Raw genomic sequence first — 23698 nt, 5'->3', positions numbered from 1 at the left:
GTTTCAACAGAGTAATGAAATTCACTAGAATGAAATTCACACGCTTGTTGAATTACTGAAGGAAGAAAAAATGAAAGCAGCAGGAACAGGGCACTCCTTAAAGAGGAGGGCAGTAAATGGGAGAAATTGCAAGGAGAAAGCAAGCAAAAAGCATGTTCTGAGAATTTTTCAAGAACAAAGTTTTTCTTAGGAACAAAAGAAAAGGTTTAAGAATGAAAGGGATCTGAGAACATTTGCAGGCTGGGGATAGGGACTGGAAAAAATGAGATTTGAAGGTGCAAGAAAGAAAGGGAGATGGATGCACTTACATTTATATTGTGGAAAATGCTTCTTTTGGAGGCAGCAACTTCTGCTAGAAAGTACTAGAACTGTTTTCAGAGTGACAGTCACCTTTCTCAAATTGATTGATGGAAACAATTTCACAAGTAAATGTGAATAGAAAAGAAAGAAGGCAATTCAGGAATAGGGAAAAGGTGAGAAAGATCCTTTGTAATATCAAACTATGGTAACTAGTCCATCATTTAAAAAAACACGTTCTATTCTATATTTTAAGGTGTATGTTTTGAATCTCTAACTAATAGTAATTTTTAAGGCCAGGAATTTTATCTAACACTTCATGGTTTTCATTCCAGAACAATGTTATTAAACAGGTGTTTAATATATAGTTTTGGGTGGGAGGGAGGCTTAAGAGGGAGGGGATATGGGGATATACGTATACATATAGCTGATTCACTTAGTTGTACAGCAGAAATTAACACAACATTGTAAAGCAATTATACTCCAATAAAGATGTAAAAAAATAATTTCTTTTACATATATAGTTTTAACATGTTTTTTAGGGTCCATGATCTGAACAACTAGAAATTATACTGTAACAGTATATATACTCTATCAAATACAATTATATTAACAAGTGAATAGTTAATAAAATCCCTACATTCAGTGCAATAATGAAAACATCAACACTTCTGTACATAAGCTTCTTTCTCCATCAAACTTTTTCTGTTCTCCCCACCCTCATCTCTTATAAAACTCTTTCATTACATCTTATTCCAAATGTATAGGAAGCTACATAGTGGATTTGTCAAGAACTTCCTTGAAAGGAACCTAAAATAGAGTTTTGTTGCATTTCTATTTGTGCTTGTATGTGTTTTAATAATACCAGCAAAGAAACTGAGCAGAGCAAGTGTCCACATACCGTTTATTGTGTCAATGAAAGAAAAAGGAATAATGTGATTGCATATGATTGAGTCACATGAGTTCCCTCATTCCCTTTTCCCTGGTTATTGAAAACTTCAGCTTCTGGTTCTTTGTAGGAACAATGTGTGGTTTATTCAGAGTACACTAAAACACAACTAGGCATTTTCCATCACTAAGTAATGTAAAATCTCACTATGCTAACTGCCTCCATTTAAAAATTCAAACTGGCTTGTTTCTATAATGTGTACACTTCTGCTGTGTGTATATATTTTGTATTTGTTCTATATCTGCCATATCCATCCCTTATTACCAACATCCTAAATTTATCTTCAAATCCCCAGGCTTCCATTTTGGATGACGACAGGTCTAGATATATAATATATTTCTTGTATGAATTAGAGCACTTAAAGTGCTAGCTCCCAATCCACTTGGTCAGGGAAGGTGCCAGAATGGAACACACACCGAAATGGATGCTGGGTCTTGTGGCAGCAGAGTCCGTGAAGCTGCTCTGTCATAAATCCTCTTGCTGGCTAGTTCTCATTGGTCTAATATTACTATTTTCAGAAAATTTACATATTAAAATGCAGTCCAAGGCATGTTTTTAGATGTCATCATGTTTCAGACAGATATCGAATATATTTTTATTCTTAAAAACACACAACTTCGGGCTTCCCTGGTGGCGCAGTGGTTGAGAGTCCGCCTGCCGATGCAGGCGGACTCGTGCCCCAGTCCGGGAAGATCCTACATGCCGCGGAGCGGCTGGGCCCGTGAGCCATGGCCGCTGAGCCTGTGCTCCGCAACGGGAGAGGCCACAACAGTGAGAGGCCCGCGTACCACAAAAACCAAACAAACAAACAAAAAGCTTATGAACAAGTCAAGAACTGTAGCCTCATTCCTCTGAAAATTGTGAGTCATTTTAGGATTCCAAAATGGAGAGAAATTTCATTAAAATTTTGAGAAGGAAAATTTGGAATTGTGATTATATCCACATTAAAATTTTTCAGGGCAGAAGAAATTAAATTTTGTAACATTCAGGAAAGATGAAAATTTAAAAAAAGACAATAAGAAAGTGTTAGAAGGCAAGGCAATTAATATGTTTATAGCCAAAGAATTTCAGTGATTTTGGCTTGCATTCCTAATCTCAGACTGCTAGACCACACTTCCATAGCTCCTAGAATATAAAATAAATTAAAATTCATTTTGTGTCACATATATTCAGTCTAAATTATACTATTAAGCCAAATGTTTAAATCTGTTTGCTACCAAAAAAAAAAAAAGTCCTTCAGAAAATCTTTAAATCTTTGAATCTATCACCCATTAGCTACCAAGCAGCTGGTCAAGAAATGCTAAGTCCAAAAAATTTCAATTTTAGAAGCTTTTCTCAATCAACAGCCTTGCCTCGGGTATTCAACATATCTGGAAAGTATCCCAACAATGGAACAGATGAACTATTTCTTTTTTCTCCTGCTTAGCTACAGGCAAAATCTAAAACTGTAAAAGTGATCACCACCCAATTCTTAACAGATTATGATGCTGAAAATCACAACAAAACAAGACAACAATTGCATTCCTTCCAAGTTTTCAGATTTCTCATTCTCTAACGTTTGTGTAAATTCCTCCCCCCAAAAAGCTTAAACCATATTCATGAGTTAACTGGCATTGTATTAGGGCTATATAGTCTTACACATGAATTTAGCAATTCCTTTACATGAAGAAATATATACTCTCTTAAGCAGGTTTCTGTTTAGTTCTCCCAAATGCTCCCATTTTATTCTCTTTGGAGGTTTATCTTAATCTCTGCATCGTTATTGTTGTGTTTAGAACATTTACATTCAACGTAATTATCAACATGGTAAAATGGGTAAATCTACCATCTTACTGTTTTCCATTGGTCACTTCTTTATTTCTTATTTCCTTTTTTCCTGCCTCCGTTGGGACTGATTGAATTTTTATGATTTTGTTTATATCCATTACTGGTTTATTATTAAAATTATTTTATGTTTTAGTGGCTACTCTATTGTTTGCAATATACATCTTTTACTTATAGTCTACTTTCAAATAATACTGTATCATTCACTTCTATTGAAAGAGACTTAACAAGGTTACACTTCTACTCCCCACCTACCTAAAGTTCATTGTCCTAGTGATGTCACACATTCTGTTTCTGCATACGTTGAACCACAAGACATTTTTATTATTCTTGCTTTGAACAATTATCTTTTAAAGAGATTTAAAAAGTTAGACAAACTCTCTTGTATTTTTATCTACATAACCACCATTGCTAGCACTTTTTGTTCTTTTGTGTAGATCCAAATTTCATCCTGGTATCTGGCATTTTTTTACTTCTGTCATAGAACTTCCTTTAGTATTTCTTATAATGCAGGACTGTTGGCCATGAAAGCTCTTTTGTTTAGCCGAGAAAAATCTTTATTTCATCTTCATTTTTGAAAGATATTTTTTATAGTTATAGAATTCCAGATTGACAGTTTTTTATTCCAGTACAGTAAAGATGTCACTCTATTATTGCCTGGCTTGCAAACTGTTTGGCAAAATAATGGACTGTTTTTCTCATTTTTGTTCTGATGTGAATAATGTGCTTTTTTCCCTCTGGTTTCTTTTAAGATTTTTTTCTTTATTAGTGGTTTTCAGCAATTTGATTTTTATGTACCTCATTGAAACTGGCTTTTCTGTTTTTGTTTTTAATATTTCTTTTACTTAGGTTGGTTGAACTTCTTGAATTTCTGTACTTAAAATTTTCATCAGATTTGGAACATTTTTTAGCCATGATTTCTTCAAATACATTTTTGTACCCATAACCTTCTGGATATCACCCTTTCTCTAAAATATATTTGATATTTTCCCATAGGTCATTGATGTTTCATTCGTTTTTCTTCTGTGTTTCATTTTGGATAGTTTTTATTGCTAAATTTCCTGCAGTGTCTAATCAGTTAACCATTACTGGTAAGATTTTCATTTTAGATAGTGTCATTTTCACACAGATGTTCCATCTGGGCCTTTTTTATATATTCCATGTCTCTTCTCATCATGTTCAATTTTCCTCTATCTTCTTGTAGTTACAGAGGTAATTATAACAACTGTTTAAGATCTTCATCTGCCAAATCGTCTATCTCTGTCATTCTGGTCTGTTTTTAATGAGTGATTTTTCTCCAGCTTCTTTGAATGCCTGTTAGTTTTTTATTGGATGCTGAACCTTCGGGGTGCAGATTTTGTTGTACTCCTTTAAATAGTACAGGGTGATGTTATGACACGTAATTACATTACCCGGAATCAGTCTGAATTTTTGAGGCTTGCTTTTAAGGCTTGTTGGTGTGGGTAAAGTACACCGTCTAGCCTATAGTTAATTTAGAACTACTACTACTACTACTAAAGTAATTAAGTAAGAAACCCTAACCCTAACCCTAACCCTAACCCTAACCCTAACCCTAACCCTAACCCTAACCCCTAACCCTAACCCTAACCCTAACCCTAACCCTAACCCTAACCCTTTAGAAGATTCTAATTAATGGCCTGTGTATTAAGGTCTTTTCAGTTGCTGAGTAGAAACAAATTATTTCCAGTTCTTTGTGAGCACCGGCAGTTGTTACGCTTACTGTTTTTCAGTTACAACCCCCTCTGCATCTATCCTTAGCCTTGAGGAATTTCCTCTCATGCATATGCAAATGAAAACTCAGTGAGAGACCCTCTGAATATCTTACAGACTTTATCTTCAGCTCTCCCCTCTCTGATTGCTGCCCTGAAAATTCTATCCATCTTTGACTCCTTAAATTCTAATCTCTGGTCTCCTGAACACATTGAGACAACTGAGCTCTGCTTGAGTCTCTCTCCTGTGCTGTGGTCCATAAGCAGTAAGCTGTGGCATTCATAGAACTCACCTTGTTTGTCTTTCTAATATTTGAAGATAGTTGTCTCATATGTTTTATCTCGTTTTCTAGTCATGTAATGCAGGGGAGTAGATCTGGTTTCGGTTGTTCTATTATGCTCAGAAGTTTTATTGGGTGGGCCAAAATGTTCATTCGGTTTTCTCCATAAGATGGCTCTCGTAGCACTTAGTTGTCTTTATCTTCATTCGAAACAATTTTGTTAGATTGTATGTGACAGCTGTCATATCAGCGTGCATTTAAAAAAAGACATCAAAATTGGTGAACTTTTGTGTAGCCATTTTAATATTAAAGATGGAAGAAAAAAAGCAACATTTTCGACATATCATGCTTTATTATTTCAAGAAAGGTAAAAACGCAACTGAAATGCACACGAAGAATTGTGCAGTGTGTAGAGAAGGTACTGTGACTGATCAAATGTGTCAAAAGTGGTTTGCGAAGTTTCATGCTGGAGGTTTCTCACTGGACGATGCGCCACGGTCGGGTAGACCAGTTGATAGTGATCAAATCGAAACAATAATTGAGAACAATCAACGTTATACCACGTGGGAGATAGCCGACATACTCAAAATATCCAAATCAAGCGTTGAAAATCATTTGCACCAGCTTGGTTATGTGAATCATTTTAATGTTTGGGTTCCACGTAAGTTAAGCGAAAAAAACCTTCTTGACCACATTTCCGCATGAGATTCTCTACTGAAACGTAATGAAAACATTCCGGTTTTAAAACAAATTGTGACGGGCGATGAAAAGTGGATACTGTACAACAATGTGGAATGGAAGAGATCGTGGGGCAAGTGAAATGAACCCCCACCAACCACACCAAAGTCTGGTCTTCATCCAAAGAAGGTGATGTTGTGTATATGGTGGGATTGGAAGGGAGTCCTCTATTATGAGCTCCTTCTGGAAAACCAAACGATTAATTCCAAGTACTGCTCCCAATTAGACCACCTGAAAGTGGCACTTCACGAAAAGCATCCAGAATTAGTCAACAGAAAACACATCATTTTCCATCAGGATAACGCAAGACCGTATGTTTCTTTGATGATCAGGCAAAAACTGTTACAGCTTGGCTGGGAAGTTCTGATTCATCTGCCCTATTCACCAGACATTGCACCTTTGGTTTCCATTTATTTCGGTCTTTACAAAATTCTCTTAATGGAAAAAATTTCAATTCCCTTGAAGATTGTAAAAAGTACTTGGAAGAGTTCTTTGCTCAAAAGATAAAAAGTTTTCAGAAGATGGAATTATGAAGTTGCCTGAGAAATGGCAGAAGGTAGTGGAACAACAGGGTGAATACATTGTTCAATAAAGTTCTTGGTGAAAATGAAAAATGTGTCTTTTACTTAAAAAACTGAAGGCACTTTTTGGCCCACCCAATAGCTTACTCATTACAATTTCAACTTATTTTATTTCTATTTTTCATGCCCTTTAAAATTTCAGTTTAATTACTATAGTTTTATTTTCAGAATTTATCATTTTTCTTTTTCAAAATTTCCTCTTTCCATAATGCATCATTTTCTTTTAAGGTTAAAATGATAGTTTTGTTTAATCGAATTCTTCAAATTCTTGGGAGGCTAAGTTTGTTTATCCCTATTGCTATGCAGTCATTTTTCATGTTTTGTTTAATACCTTCATCAGTGTTTTCAAAGAGATCTTAGAAAGGCTGCATTGGAGATTATTGGCATTATGCTTTCTGAACCCAGAAATCCATTTTGGTAATTTTACCAGATAATCAATTATGTTATTCCTTTACTAAAGACAATGTAAATTCACTCATTTATCACACAGTGTACCAATTGTTGTACTCATGGGATTTTCATTTATAGAGGTGACTGAGTGATAACACAAAGAGGTTAATGCCATTAAAAAATTTTCAGGGCACACCAACCACGCAGGGCCTAATGGAAATCACCAGGTTTGGGATAAGAGGCAGAAGTGCGGGGGAAAGCCTAGGTGAGAGCCTTTATTGGAATTTCTGCAGGAAAGGCAAGGCAGGGCCAGGTAAACAGCTTAGGTAGGGTTGGCTAGTTGGAATAATTCTGGTGCGCTTTGGGCTATAGGGGTGGTCTCTAGTTGCCTGACACCTGGGTTGCTTTCCCTAAATCGTATCAATTATACCAAGGGTCATAAGCTCAAATGACTGCAGGGGATCAATAGAAAACATGAACGTGTGATTAGGACGACAGGGATCTGTGCCAAATGTTAATACTCACTTAGCTGTACTATACAGACCAAGCCCCAGACTCTCCTGGGCCATTTGCTACCAGCTCACAACCTCTGCTTTCCCACCACAGCCATACAAGAAAGGTTAATATCAGTGAGCAATTCCTCATCTCTAAGAAGTATATAGTCCTAGAAAAATCAGTAATGAGATTTCTAGCACAGGGTCTCTGATTCAGAATAAACATGTCACACAAAGTAATGGTGTGGGAACATGTGAGGATATTCACATAATCTTTTATTCAAATGGCTTCTTTATTTAATAATATTTGATAAGAATCTTTAATTAGCCTTTTCTAACCTCTGCTTTCAGCAGAAGCAGTGAATTGAATGAGTAGACTGTCCTTTGAGCAGACAAGCCTTAAAATAAGAACAAAGCAAGAATCAAAGTGTATACTCTACTGCATTAAGAACATTTATGACTGCAGTTAATGGAATGTAAAAACATTACTGCAATTAGGAAGCATTACCAATCTACAACATTTTTAAAGTAACATTAATTAATTCAACAAATACTGATTGAATAGCTGCTATATGCCAGATAGTCTTCTAGGTGCTGGGACAGAAAAATTGAGTAAGAACTCCTTGAGAAGCTCGTCAAATGAATTTACCATTCAACTATTTGTATTTTAAACAGTAACTACTGAAAATAAACTTGTATAGGGTCAAATTAGGTGAATTTCGTAAAGAAACATCAATAACTGTGTTTTGTCACTATCCTCTCACAAACGATGTGTGTGACCTTAGGCCTGTTCGTAACCTCTTTTGTCCATTTTTTCATTTTAAAAAAGATAATAGTACACATCCTGACTGCTTTGTATATTTTATTTTAGACATTGAATAAGACCGTGAATGTAAAACATTTCAAAGGAACAAAATGCTGTATAAATATAAGAGAGTATTATCAATGACTATTTCTTGATCTGTTTAGGCAAGAGAGTCATAAATAATTTTCAAATATATTTAAGATCAACAATATCAAATTAACATAATACTAATAATATTAATATTTAATAGTAATCAGCTGTGTGACCTTGAAAAAATTATTTAGTGCCTTTGTGTCTTAACTTCCTTATTTGTAAAATAAGGATAACAATATTTCCTATCTCAAAGAATTGTTTGCCACTAGTTAATGATATAACTTAGATCCTTAACCTCTTGCAGTGATTAAAACCCAGTTTTTAATACCAGATATCTGAGTTCAATCTCCTTTCAGCCACTTACTTAAACTTGGGATAAGCTATTTAATTTCTCTGTGCTACTTTCCCCTCCTGAAAATAGAATATTACTAGTACTGACCTCATAGAGCTACTGGAAGGATAAAAATGAGTAAATATGTATGTAGAAAAAACACAATCTTGTGGTTGGAATAGATCTGTGAGAGGTGACTTTAATTTCTCCAACAAGTATATTCCCATTAAACAAATAATTCACATAGTATTTAGAGAGAAAATTTAATTATGCAGTACTGGTAAATTCCTACTTCATACAATTTAAAGTGCTTTTTTGTAATAAAGGTATTTTATAATTTCTGTATTTAAAATATTGCAAGTTTTGTGATTCTCACATCTACAAGGCTTATAGTCAAACAATGACCTTTTTAGAAAACCCTTGTTCGTTTTATTTTCCTTTCTTTTCTCATTAAATTTCAGGAAATATTTGGGAAGGGTATGTAACCATCATAATCAGAGGCAGCATATTTTAAGCTGTATCACCTCTAAGGCCATTGTCTAGCCTTGCTAGGCTCTAATCTTACCTATATTTCTTTGTTCTCGGGCGTACAAGGATGTAAACACTCCCTAACCTTATAATAGTCACCTTAGGATCGACACAGCATTTACATATTTTCACATACTTCTGTCTACCAGATCATTCTCCTCTTTGCATAAGGCTTCTTGTCATTGAATTATAACTTACAGCCAAGGTCTATGAAGGTTTAAAGTCTATATTTTGTGACTCCACTTATACTAAATGCTTAACATAATACCCAGCACACAGTAAATCTTGATGAATTTTGAGCTATTATTATTATCATTGCCCCAATAATACCAAGACCTGCTAGAGGATTGCAGGGGAAAGAAAAATAACAGGAAAAAAATGACCAAATTAAACCTCTCTAAAAATATCCATTTATTATTAATTGGTCAGCCTACACTTTGTTTCCTGTAATATAAAGTGTTTGGAGTAGAAGACCCTAAGTTTTATCCCAGTGTAAACCTTCCAGGATTAAAAACCTTGACTATCAGGTGATCTTAGTCATAATTATAAATACAGTCAAATTAGGGTGAAAAAGTTAGAAAGACAAAAAAAAAAAAAAATGGCTTCCAGATCTGACGTGTTGGACTTCCCTGGTGGCGCAGTGGTTAAGAATCCGCCTGCCAATGCAGGGGGACACGGGTTCAAGCCCTGGTCTTGGAAGATCCCACATGCCGCGGAGCAACTAAGCCCATGCACCTCAACTACTGAGCCTGCGGTCTAGAGCCCGCGAGCCACAACTACTGAGCCCACGTGCCTAGAGCCCGTGCTCTGCAACAAGAGAAGCCACCACAATGAGAAGCCCGCACACCGCAACGAAGAGTAGCCCCTGCTCACAACTAGAGAAAGCCCACGTGCAGCAACGAAGACCCAAAAAATAAAAAATAATAATAAATCTGAAATGTTTTCTATTTTATTTAAACGTGGCTACAAAAATAACTGGTAAGAAGAATTTTATGACTCTGTTAGCAAATTTCTTTTGTCCTTAAGTAAATTTAATTTCCCTCCAATTCCTTTCTAATAATGAGAACTTTACATGCTTTTGCAAACAGAATATTGGCATGTTTCATTGACATTTAATGAGTTCTAATATGGGCACACTGTGCACATCTACAATCATTTCTGCCTCTACATGATACTAATTGGGTCCCTTCCAAAACACGTTAGTCCACTTATGCTGTTTGTTGTCTTAAAGTGTTACATTTGCCAATAACCTCCTAAAATCCAGAGTTTGCTTCTCTTTACAGTCATTAAATATATTTCAACACTTTAACTTTTCAGTAAATAAGAAGGTTCTTCTTTTGTTAAATATTTGCCAAATTTTGCTAAATGTCTTAGCAATGTTAAAAAAGAGTAAATATTGAGTATTAATGGATTCATTTACCATTTTTTATGCATAAAATGAAACAAGCAGAAATTATGCTATGACTGAGGAGACACACTTATGGGGAGGAGAGTGAGAAGACGGAGGTGAGAAAGAATTCTAAACATTCAGGAACATATATTTGTCAGTGTCTTTTGGGAACACAATGTTTTTCCAGTGTACTTTTGTTATAATATATTAACATATTTTCTGAAGAGGCAGCTAAATGTGAACTGAAGTCACACTGCCTGAGGTTGAATCCTGTCTTCACTATTTTTACACATACAATAAAAATGCTGATCAAAATATGTTTGTCTTTTCAGGATTTTGCCCCATGTTTTTATATGTGAGCAGAAACAAAACTATAAATATCAAGATGCAAATATTGTTTAAAAACATATGACATGTATTCTTAGAAATGGAGACTGTATGTATGTACTCTAATTCTTCATTGCTGTTTGGCTAGCAGACACCAGGTAGACACAATCAGTAGTTTTCTCCCTACTGCTATTCTCAAAAATCTTAGTCATACCAACAAAGCCCATAGTTTCAGCTATTAATGCTATAACTGTTGATCCCCAAATCTATCAATCGACATTTGCCTCCATTCCTCTACATATATGGCAAGACCTACATTTTAAAAAGTGAAGTAGACAATGACTGTCATGAGAATATTGAGGGCTTACTTTCCCACTGTCAGAATCATCTCTCTCTGCCTGGGGAGATACCACCATAGAAAAGTAGTCTGCTGCAAAATTATGGCAAAGTTGAAATTGGTTTTCAGCACTCCCAGTACAGTTGCTTCCCTATTCTTCTCTTAGATATCTCTCCTTAAGAATCTAACATAATATACTAAATATTAACAATTTTTTTCTATTATATTAGTGCCTACGTGTTTCCCATCTTGTCTATTTATTGCAATGTTTCTTAAAGAGGGAATCACAGACATTGTAAGAGAATGTTTGTCTTCTAGACACAGATGCTTAGATTTGTAATAAAATTTAGAGGACGTACAGTCGTCTTCCCTCACTATATGAGAACCTGCGACTATTAGATCCTAGAGGGTTGGCACCTACCTACCTTACTCATCCCGGCATACCCAGCGTTTAGCTTTAGTGCCTGACACATAAAAAGGATTCAAATTTCTTATTAAGCTGAATAAATGTGACCGGTGACAGGCAACCTAGTTCCCTGGTTTAATCCTATTAGACCCACATAACTATTGAAATCTGTTCATGGATTAATCTTCTCAACTGGACTCTTGCAAGCGCAGGGATCTTGTCTTTCTCTCACCAGCTTGATAAGTCCCTTAGCTGTTGAAATTTAAAATGTAAACGAAAAAAATACGAGAAATCTACAAGATATAACATGATTAGGTTGCTGGACAGGCATAAAATACTAATATTAAAGCTAGGTGAGGATTCCAACTTCTAGTGCATCAATCGAGCTTCTCCGCGCTCAGGTTGCCTCGGCAACTTGGGAGAGCGCCCGCCTCCAGCCCCGCCCACCGCCCCGCTCTTCGCCCGCCTCCCGGGACCCTTACTTCCGACCCAACCGGCAAGCTGGGACCTGGAGTCCTGCTGTCTCTGTCTGTGCCTGTCTGAAAATACAGAAGAAAATAACTGCAATTAGAAGAATATTCATTCCAAACGATCCTCAATTTTGTTTCAGAGATACACATGAAAAAGCAGTAGCTATCTGTAGCTTGTAGGCGCCGCCTAGCGTGAGCATCTGGGCCCGATTTTTCAGGCAGTGCCTTGGACACCAGCAACCTTGGAGGACCCCAGCTTGCCGCGGGAGACGTGGACCTGAGTGGGGCCAGACGCCGCAGAGGAAGTGAGGTTGGTGGACGGAGTTGGAGTGAGGTTTGCGTCCAGACCGGCTGCACCATGTAAGTGTTTGCTTTCCACCCGCCCCAGTCCCCCGTCCCGCTGCCCGACCTTAACTCTCCCGCTCTCTTCCACAGGTCGAAGGTTTCCTTTAAGATCACACTGACGTCGGACCCGCGGCTGCCGTACAAAGTGTGAGTAGCTCGGTCGCGGGGGGGTCGCTATGGGCTGGGCGATATAAGCCTTCCCCGCAGCTTCCACACCAGTGGTCCGCGTTCCTTTCCTCCCCTGAGCTTCCCACATCCCACTCGAACAGAGATATCCTATAAGTGTCAGCTTGCCCAGGCGCGGGGCTGTGCGGATATGTGTGCTGGGAACGTTGCTGGTGATTTGCGATCTCTCTTTGGGGGCTGATGGAGCGGGAGGACGTGTGGACGGGGCTCTGGTGATTTGCTGGCGTCCTTAAAACAGTCTCAATCTGCTCGTGATGAGAAAGGCCTTTCACCACTTTGACCAGCTGTTAGAGGAAGTAAGGGAAAGCATCCCAGTCCGGGTTCCGAAATTACTAGAACAGTCAGGCTCCAGATACTCGTTGAGTGTGACTCACTCGATAGTTGGGCTTCACAAAGTAGAGAGATTACTCCCTCTCTCATCTTTGATTTCGCCCTTTACATTGGATTGTTTTCATCAACGTGTAAGTTGGCTCTAGAAAAAAAGAGTAAGAAGGCGGGAGGGAGAAAGATGAAGGAGTAGAGCAGCATCGGTATCTATAAGAGTGCCTGGAACATGGTACCAGTTCACTCAGTATGTGTTGACTGAATGAATTTCGCAGCACACTTCTAGTTCAGTGTGTGTATAGTTGTATGTATGTGTAATTTGTGTGTGGGTATGTGTATATAAAATAGACACAACACATGTATGCGTGTGTCAGGGTCATTATGTTATGTTTCCTATTCAAAGTAATGGTATCTAGTATTTGAGTACTAGTAAAAGCAGCTCTGAGATTTGTGGGAAAACATGCTTTAACTTTTTAAGGCCACTTTTCACTTGTCAGGCAGGTAAATACATACTTCGATAGAGAAATGTTCCTTGAGTTGCTAATAGTTGAATTCTAAGAAAGATGTGTCAGTCCTGGATTTATTCGGGGGAATGTCCGGGTTTTTATTGTTTGTTTTGTTTTTTTGTTTGTTGATAGATTCCCTGTTGGTATTGCTACTTGGTTATAGAAATGTTGAAATCAAACATTCTCTTTCATATACAGGATGCGTTAAAAAACACCTTTGACTCTTTCAGTCTAATTCCAGTGTTTCCAGTCTTACTCCCCACCTCTTCCTCCTCACCCCACCCCTGGCTACTTACCACCACCATCACTTAATCAAAGTTTCAGCCATCCTGTTCCCAAATTGACAAGCAAGTCTTTGGATCCTCCCTGTCGGGCACACGTTCTCCTGTGTGCTTCTAATGTAGTTTTGTGACTACCACTTCCTGACAGCATCCTTTAATGATCAAAATTTCACCTCTGAGACAATTTCTGTGATGACCTAGGGAGTTCATTTCACCCTTCCCTAGTGTCCTACAGAAACTTTGTTTTTATTCTTTATAATAACACTTGTCAAGTTATGCCGTGGTTCTGTTTATGTGAAATATTTATTAAAAAAAACAAATTTTGCCAGTAATTTACTTAAAAGTTCATTTTAATATGCAGGATAGTTCCTATTTTTTCAAAACACCAATGTAATGTAAGCGTAAGTTTTACAAAATGATGTGACTGGCAAACACAAGAGCTTCAAATCTAGGTAAGGTTTCTGGAGTTGCAGTAACTCCCAGTCCCTCTGCAATTTTCTGCCAATTAGAACATGCACTAAAATATGTTTTTATTTTCTGTATTATTGGATTTTATTTGGACAGTCTCACCAATTTAATATGCAGATAGAAACTTATGTTAATGAATATCAACATGGCATTTTATTACATGATACAAGGCCATTTTCAGTCTCTAGTCCAAAAGTGAATTGAAACTGCAAACTTTTAGAAGTTCTCCTCTAGAGTTTTAGGACAGTGAGTCTCAGGTTCTAAACTATAAATAAACTACAGAAATACTTGCAAAGTACTGTTCCCAGCTTTGTAAACTTTTACATTGCCAGTTTATTAGATATTTTTTAATCAAATGGCTAACCTTCAGAATTTTGTTTTTCTCTCTTTTTATTCCATATAAAAAAGGAAAGGGAAAAAATGACATCTATTTTCACTCTAGCATTATTTGGGGGGAGTGGACTAGGGCAGCTGAGAAATCTATTAACACTTTGCTTACTGAAAGTCGCTGTAATGTGCTGTGTCAGATACAATGATTCTTATATTCAGCAATAGAGCTATAGACTAAGTGAGGGGATGGTACATATACCTGAGGGTGTTATATAGTAGTAGTTGGTATTAAGTCGTTAGAGAACAATACAGTGGTGACAAATAGAGAAGTTTCAAAGAGAAATGTTAGCTTTCCCTACTTTGAAAGAGGATTTGATCTTTAATCATTGTAATTTATTTTACATTAGGACTCTTATTAATCTTATTTAACTTATTTCTGTGTCTTTGAGTGCTTTCTTAAGGTATAATGTCAATTATTTTTTAGTGTTTAAGTTGGAAAATTGATGCGGTTGACTGTGTATTGGTGCTCTTTAATATACTTGCCACTGTACAGGTCAGTTAACAAAATCACACATCACTCTCTGAAATGTTTGTATTGAGTGAGCCCATTTTCAAATGACATAAAGGTGGAAAATCACTTAACATCTTGCCATAGTAAACATACTCATTTTCATCAACTTGGACTACTATTTTAGACTTGATGGTTGAAAGTTCACAGAAAGCTTCGTGAAAAGACTTATGATCTGATGATGCTTCCCAGGTAGCCTCTTCTTCTAATGAAAATGATCACATTCTTGCATGGGATGAACTGGAGGCGGCAAAGTGTACTGAAGACTGAGGAGAGATTCAACTTTTTGAAATCCATCTCTAGAAACAAGAAGCAACCTACACACTAGACCTGTTTGTATCAAAGTATGAAGCATGTACAAATCCACACCTATGTAGGTTATTCATTTTCAAGTGGAGCTGAGGGCACCATCTCAGCAATAAGGCTAATAATTGCTTTCTTTCTTGGTAGAGTTAATGAACATAGAGTGCAATCATAATAGCCAACCTCAGACTCAAAAGACAGCTTTGTCAGTAGCCGAAATAAGTAACAAAGGACCTAAAATTAAAAAAACTCAGCCTTTTAAAAGATTCTTTTTAACTCTTGCAGACTCAGTGTTCCTGAAAGTACACCTTTTACAGCAGTCTTAAAGTTTGCAGCAGAAGAAGTAAGTATAGAAATTGGAACAACCTGTAGAGAGTGCAGTTTAGTGATGTGTCTCAAAAATCTGCATGCATCTTGACCCAGCACTGCCACATGGGTTCATTACTAGGTTTACGCTGTCAAAAAGTTAAGCCTCACTTATAGATAAAAGTAGAGTGAAAGTTGAGACTCACCGATAAAAGAACGACTTAAACAAATGGACACATCTATTTAATGTAACCGTTGAAAATTATAAGGAGAATTTTTATTGAAATTGAAAAGATAGTGATGATATGTCAATTTTTTAAAAAAACATTATATCACTGTAATCTGTACGCCTGTGTTTTACTAGCTTTGATTCTAGAAGTACAATTTTATTATATATTTATCTCAGTTTTCAGATTTTCTCTATAAAGCATGTGGACTGTCAGTAAAATTTATTGTTTTTAAAAGTGTTTTTAAAGATATGTTTGGGTTTCTGTTTTTAAGAAATAAAATTTTTTCATCAGAATTTTTTATCAGAGGCATCTGTAAAGTAACTCTTTGGACTTGACAATTAGAAGAGAAACTTGGTCTGGTGGAAGTAACCTGAAAATGTGATTTAGGAGACTTAACATTCCTCTTTTAACTGTGTCATTAATTGTCTGTTTGACGTGGGGCCAGCCCACGAATTTCTTCCTTAAATTTCTTAATGTGTAAAATGGGAATAGTTAATGCCTACCCTTCCTACCTGATTAAGTGATTTTGTGTAAAAATATAATAGCAGTTACTAAAATTTTGTGAAGTTAAAGGTGCAGTGCAGGTACAGAGTAACCCAACTCAGAATATTTCGTTCAAAATCTTACAAGCTTACAGTCACAGAAAAAAGTTCAGTAATTAAATAAATAAGAAACTGGCTTAATCCATAGTCCAGCCCTGTACTTAAGGAGTTAATGGAAAATCAGCCAGCCCACTAGTGCTTCCGGCTCCTTATAAACTATTGTCAGGGACCACTGCCATAGTTCATCACTCATTCAGAGTTAAACTGAAAAGTGGTATTACTTGCTTTATTGTCAATTTTGATCTATCCTTCATGCAGAAAGAATAACTAAAAAGAGGTGGGGAACAAATCTGAACACAGCATCATTACTTTTTGCTACACAGATCACTTGGTTGAAATGCTCCTGGTTTGTGGCCTAGCAGGTTCCACAGATTCTAATTTGAGAAGTAGATCTCTTCAAGCTATAATTAATATTTATTATTAAATTTTGTAATTATTTTATAGTGTGTCCTTTTACAAGGCAAAGGCATTGTTGTGATCTGGGTCTTCTAGTAAAGCTTGTGAAAATCCTAACAGGTGTGCAACAGAAAATGAACAAACTTCACGCAACCACATGTATTGATTAAGGTTTTAGTGTACCTTTTAATTATAATGAATCACGAGTGTTACACACTTAGAAAGGATATAGCTTTAAGGCAGCAGTGAGAAGGCCTTTCACAAGATGACATTGTAGACTCTTTCAGTAAGAACAAGATTTGACTTAAGAAACCAGAAGTCTGTGGATATAAATCCCTAGTAAAATTCTCTTAATAAAAAATAAAATAAAATCCCCCAGCATATGACTGGGAATTAATTTAACTGAAGAATGAGTTGTCAAAGCCTGAAAGAGCCTCTTAACATCCTAAATTATAAGACATATGGGATATGAGATAGAAATGAATGACAGCTGAGGAACATAAAGTGCACTTTGCATCTGGGAAAAAACTTGTCAGTACTGTAGACAGAAGTGGTAGTTGCTGTATGTACATCACTGGTAATGCTTCCCGAGATGTCAGTTTAACCATGGCTGCTACGTGCTGGAAAAGGAAGAAATTATGTCTGCAGTTGCTTTTGATTTTTAATGTCACAATATGTTACCACTAAGAAAACGCATAGCTTATCTTAAAATGGACATAACTAAGAATAACAAATAGAAACTTTGTCATATTCAAGTTTTAGACATCGGAAATTGCCTATAATTAATTTAGGTGTTTGATAAAATTTTAATAAGTATTACAGCCTCTATAAAAACTTTTGAAGTATTTTTAAATTTATTAAAGTACATTTTGAAGTTACTCTAAATTAGGTTTATTTAAAATTTTTAAAACTTTAAGAGGACACTTACACTTAAGAATGTGCCATATGAACAGTAAAATTATTTGTTTTTTAGGTACATAAGCCAGTAACAAGTAATTGTTCTTATGCATAGTTAAGTTCTTATTTTAAAACTTGGTTGTTCAATTCATAAATTAAAATAAGCTTTTAGTTGTTTTTCTCAACTATGATACGTGACCACTATAAATACCAAGAGCAGCATTTCCCAGAGAGAGTGTTTTCCCCAGACCACCAGAACCACCAAAAAAAAAAAAAAAAAACATTAAAAACTGGGATCAGTGGCCCAAAAGTATGGGAAACACATTATTGACTATTTTTTTGCCTGGAGTTAAATAAACTATATTAGCCTCATATTAAAGGATTTTGAAAAGACTAGTAGTTTAACTTAATGTTTTCCAAACTTATTTAATCACAAAACTCAACTAATATTTATAAAGTTAGTCCATGACATAGAAGTGCTTAATTAATATTTGTTGGAAGAATGAACTGTGAGGACATGAACACACTTTGACAAATACTGGTCTCTGGAGCATTAAGAGGAGAATTCTACCTTTTAGCTACTAATAAGCTCCATACCACATTTCATTGATTCAGAAAGCTCTTCTTTTTACATATCAGTGGAGTCTTCCTGTCATGCTTGGCCATGTGGCAGTCACATAATTATCTAGCTGACATCACCTGCACCTACTTGTACTTAGAGGTATTTCCTGGTGGCATAATTGGACTGTTGCAATCCCATGAGGTTTAAGTCAGCAAATCATTTAAGGAGAACTTGAGGAAGGAATATGAGCCTTGGTTGGCCTCCCGTTAAACACAAGAGAGCATTTGTTTGAACTTACTATTTCCACAAAGAAATTTGAGGAATATTCTAAGCAGTTGCTTTGCTTTTGTTTTTGCTTATGCCTGAGCATTATATATGACAAAAGTAAATCATATCTAAGTCTGAAAGAGTAAACATTGGGTCATAGACTCATTGACAGTGTTTTTCTTTTTTTGTAGTGCATAAAAAAGATGCATTTTACAATGTATGGTGTCCTAGATACAATGAAATGCAGTATTTAGAGAACAGTGTTGTCCTTTAAAGATAAAGCAAGTTATAGTATTCTTTGATGACATTACTTATCCTAAAAGATAAACCACATTTTAGAATTATAGAGTTGATTATATGTACCCCATCCTTGCTAACCATCTTTCATAGTTAATGTTATATATATATATGTATTTTTTATCTTTTACTCCCTTTTAGTTTAAAGTTCCTGCAGCAACAAGTGCAATTATTACCAATGGTAAGAATTCATTTTAGAACTATGTATTAACTTTGAGTTACAGAAATTGTTTAAAAGAAACCAAATTAGTTAAAATTGACTTAAATATAAAAGGCTAAAACTTATATCAAGGTAAATGATATACTTGATTGTAAACAGTAAGTCAAGGTTATTGTTCATAATTGTCTGTTTTCATTTTTTTGCGCTTTTGTTATATAGTACAGCACTTGATAATATTTTGTGTCCTTATAACTTCATGACAAATTATTATTAAAAATAACTTGTCATTTTATTTAAAAAGGGGTTTTGGGTTTTTTTTTAATAAGTTATATTGGTAAATGCTTTTAGAATATAGGAAGCTAAGCAGGAATGTACCTTTGCTATACCTTGTTATTGCTTTCCTGATAGAAAACAATTTCTTATAGACTGCAATAATGAGGATTTTATCCACTTAGATATATACATTAAATTCTGAATATCTTAGGATACTACTAATAATTAAGTTTAATGGAAATAGCCCTATGAGAAAATACTGAAACAAGATGAGGAATAAAGATTGCAGGGAATGCTTATTATCTTTCAAGAATACAAAGTAATATTCACAGATACTGGTTAGTGGTTCGGGATTAGTTAAGATAGACTAAAAGAAGGTAGGTTTTTTTTTGTAATGTTTTATTTATTTTATTTATTTATTTTTGGCTGCGTTGGGTCTTCGCTGCTGCGCGCGGGCTTTCTCTAGTTGCAGTGAGCGGGGGCTACTCTTCATTGTGGTGCGCGGGCTTCTCATTGTGGTGGCTTTTCTTGTTGCGGAGCACGGGCTCTAGGCGCATGGGCTTCAGCAGTTGTGGCTCGCAGGCTCAGTAGTTGTGTCGCATGGGCTTAGTTGCTCCGTGGCATGTGGGATCTTCCTGGACCAGGGCTCGAACCTGTGTCCCCTGCGTTGGCAGGCAGATTCTTAACCACTGCACCACCAGGGAAGCCCAAGAAGGTGGCTTTAATGTGCAATAATTAGTATGATTTAGTTTAGATATGACGGAATTTCTCATTCTGAAACATTCTGCATGCTGTCACATTGAAATGTGTCTGTATTTAGATGAGAGCTATCTTACTTTTCTGGAAAGTTCTAAATTCACAAATGAATAGCTATTGGGAAAGTGCTTTGTAAACTTTTATCAAGTGTCAGTGGAATTTACATCACTACGTGGGCTCTTCAGCCTTAGGATTTGATGCCTCAGAGCAATATTAAATGATTAATGACATACCTAAGGTGTTTTGGCTTTATTTTTCACTGGTTGTGGCAAAATAGTATAAAAAACTATCTTCTTTGTAAAACTTACCAGGATCATTGTGTTGACAGATGTTCTTGTCTAATCCAGCAATATGTGTGAATACATAATAGTGAGAGATTTCAGCAGATAACTCACCTGACAGATTGTCATTCGTGTTCTCAGTATAACTGTTTGGCTTATGCCTGTGTACACAGCAGCACTTTTTTGGCACAGTTCTTCTTGTTACTATTAAAGCCTTTAAGCTTTAGAAATAACTTAGATGATTTTACGACTTATTTTCTAGATGGAATAGGAATAAATCCTGCACAGACTGCTGGTGAGTATCTATCTGAAATCCGTGGAGGTGTGGTGAGGCTATATGTATCAATTGATACTGAATATTTAATTCATTCTAATTAGACTTGATAGGATTTAACCAAGGTAATAGTTGATTTTTAGGGATTGTATAGCAGTCTTTACCTATGTGTGTAAGTACTTTGTTTCTTTCTATGTATCAGTTATGTATGCTTTTGGCTACAAGAAAGAGAAAACCTGACCAATAAGCTTTAAAGGTATTTAATACATGTAACAAAAAGTCTGAAGATTGTGCTCTTGTGGGAATAATGATTTTGAGCTATGTCATAAGGTAGTTGTGGGGTAGCACCTGTAAAGTGCTTAAAAGTTTGCATTATTTATAGTAAGCATTCAATAAGTGCTGGCTATTTTAAAGAAGTACAGTCATTTAAATTTCATGGGGCCTGGTCTACACTCAGAGTTTCAAGCTGTTACCATCATACAGTGCTAAATATTGATGTCCTAACAAGCAGGAAGGGTAGAAGTAAACATCTCAACAGACAGTTGCATATTTGTGTTAGATGTACCTTCCTTAGCTTATAGTCTAATTATAATATTTTGAAATTAAGCATGATTTAATATAATGTAACCTCAATCTTGAGAAGTAGTTATTTTTAAACTATTAATATTCTAAAGTACTTCTACAAAATTATATTGTCCTCCTAGGTCCTGGGCTTGAAATTTAGCCATGCAGCAAATGAAGAGGAATTTTAAATAATTTCTTTTTACATAAATCAGTTGTTTTAAGTGTATAATTTCATTAAATTAAAAAGTCTGTCTTTTGAGAACCATGAGGCATTTTGTTGTATAGATGCCTTTAAACTTAGGTTTAGAGGTTTTGCTTTTCCTACTCTAGAAATGCTTGGTAGTTATATTAATTTGAATTATTGCTTACTCTGACATGTTGCCTGTTGTATTACCCTATAAAATTGAATTGTGGGAATCACAAGGTGTGAAGAAAATCTCAGCAGGCAACGCAGACCCAAAGTAGGTCAGGGTTTCTAAACTTCTGTCACTTGGGGTAGATTTAGATTTATTATTTTTCCTGCCCCTCAGTATTTTATTGTATATTAAAGTGAGTATTGATGGTTAAATTACCTTCTGTTTTATTTGATGATTGGTTTTGGTAGTAGTTCTTTGGGTAGTGTTCTTATTTAAAATTTTCAAACATTAGTTGGGTTGTGAAGATGTGAGAGGGGTAGGCACAAGACTTAAGCCTGGACTCGGGTTCTAATGATCTTTGAGCTTTGTACCTACTTGACACTCCTTTGTTTCTTTTACATAACAATTGTTGAAATGTTAAGATAGTGTGTCATTTTTTAAATACCTAACTTTTTGTTTTGTTTGTTCATATAGGAAATGTTTTTCTAAAGCACGGTTCAGAACTGCGAATAATTCCTAGAGATCGTGTTGGAAGTTGTTAATATCTGCTGCTTGGAACATAAAATCCCCTTCCAGAATAAATATTGTTATTGTTGTAAAATTGGAATCAGGCATTTGAAATCCTATGAAGACACCAATAGTTGATGAAGTAATGAAAGGTGACTGTCTGTCCCTTCTAGTTATTCACATTCTTCACGTGAAGAGGGGACACTTCTCTGTTGAGGGTGTCATCACCACAGAAGATCACGTTACTACCTCACAGCACACACAGGTAGTTCATTGTGGGTAAATGGATTATCCAACTGTGTCTTATAACTGGAAGATGCTTCTGATCATTCTTTCTGAGAACATTTGGAAAATTAAAATTTACTGAATCTTCCTATTTGTCTTTGAGTTAATAATGTAAAAAGATTATCAATCCGTACGTGGCAATTTGCTTGATAGCATCTGACCTGGAGACACAAAAATAGTTGAATTTTTCATTAATATCGTTTATAATAAAGGATCACATCAATGAATAACTATCTTTTTATCATTTAGCTTGCTTTGAAGTATTCAGACTTCTTGAGTTCTTATAAATTTTAATTTAAAAATCAAAGAGCCAAAACTTGAATTTTCGATCTAGCCCCTTACGTGTGACATTGGTATCCCACGCCAAAGGGTTTAATTGAGACTAAAGTAGAAGCATCAGTTGTTGAATTATGCATTCCTTTATTGATCTCTTTTTTAAAAAAAACTTTAAAACAGGAATCCTCAAGAAACCATCTTTTTGAGGATAATATATCTAAATAGTGTTCAGGGAGAAAGCATTGTCGTAAAGAGGATCTGACGTTCACAGCAGAGCTCAAGGAAATGCTAATTGAAATGCTCACTAATTCTACTTACTGAAGACCCAACATTTAAGGAAGTGTTAAGATTAGTTACTGGAGTGAAAAAGAAGCTAGGAAAGGAAGCTGGGGAAGCCCAGATGACCAGGCTTCTAGTAAGAAGGAAAGAAACAAAAATGAAGGGGAGCAGAAAGGTGTAACGAGTGTCACAGAAAAGGCCAAACTGGATGGACAAAACCGCAGAGGCTATGTTGGGAAGAACTGAAACGAAAATAATATACTTGACATTGTTATAAGGAGCAGAAGGCAATCAGAGAAAGCAAAGCATAGGCCTTGTCAACATACAGATTTCAAAATTCCCCGTAGAGCATCTAAAGAATGATATGCATAAGGGAGGATTTTGTTTGCCCTTAGGACATCAATATCTATGCACGTCTTGAAAGGTGAAATGAAGGCTCCTGGTGATTGAGAACCAGTGCTTGACTTGCTGTATTCTAGATGGTAAGCTCTGGAGGCAGGGCTGCTGTCTGTCTTGCTCTTTCTAGGCCTGGAAATGTAGGCCTTCAATGAATATGTGTAGAATTATTAATGAATAAAGTATTTCTAAGATCAATTTTTATCCAAGTGTGCATAGGCTCTAGGTTCATTGGGAAAAAAACAATGCAACGGAATCAGTATCCGAAGAGTAATATTGGTTAAGTTTAAGGGAGTAACTAGATATTGTTCCTATGTTTGACAAATGAACAGCAGGATTCTGAATTGTAAAGGGAAAAAAAATTGTGCTGAGGTAGTACGTTGCTAATGTTTGGGGAATTTTTTATTTTTATAAACAAAGTCTGACGCTTAAAGACTCCTAGTCTTTAACAG

At 35.9% G+C, this 23698-nt stretch overlaps 1 protein-coding gene across 1 annotated transcript; it reads left to right on the top strand.

Annotated features, from left to right (window-relative positions):
• The first annotated feature begins 12271 nt into the window (after window positions 1-12271).
• UFM1 (ubiquitin fold modifier 1) lies at window positions 12272-22383 on the top strand. Its single transcript, XM_024755541.1, has 6 exons — window positions 12272-12331; window positions 12407-12463; window positions 15568-15625; window positions 18981-19020; window positions 20572-20604; window positions 21978-22383. Coding segments are annotated over exons 1-6 (258 nt in total). The 5' UTR covers window positions 12272-12329; the 3' UTR covers window positions 22046-22383.
• The last annotated feature ends 1315 nt before the right edge of the window (window positions 22384-23698 follow it).

The sequence above is a fragment of the Neophocaena asiaeorientalis genome, unplaced genomic scaffold, assembly GCF_003031525.2.
Source record: "Neophocaena asiaeorientalis asiaeorientalis breed wild unplaced genomic scaffold, Neophocaena_asiaeorientalis_V1.1 scaffold59, whole genome shotgun sequence".
NCBI lineage: Eukaryota > Metazoa > Chordata > Mammalia > Artiodactyla > Phocoenidae > Neophocaena > Neophocaena asiaeorientalis.
The sequence above is the reverse complement of the archived record's forward strand: the minus strand, read 5'-3'. Positions and strand labels throughout refer to the sequence as shown.

What these genes read in the sequence shown, in the direction of transcription:
- UFM1 (XM_024755541.1), top strand. An exon ending in TAAAGTTTGCAGCAGAAGAA is followed by an intron (nt 15,626 to 18,980) that starts GTAAGTATAGAA and finishes ACTCCCTTTTAG; the next exon opens with TTTAAAGTTCCTGCAGCAAC. An exon ending in AAGTGCAATTATTACCAATG is followed by an intron (nt 19,021 to 20,571) that starts GTAAGAATTCAT and finishes CTTATTTTCTAG; the next exon opens with ATGGAATAGGAATAAATCCT.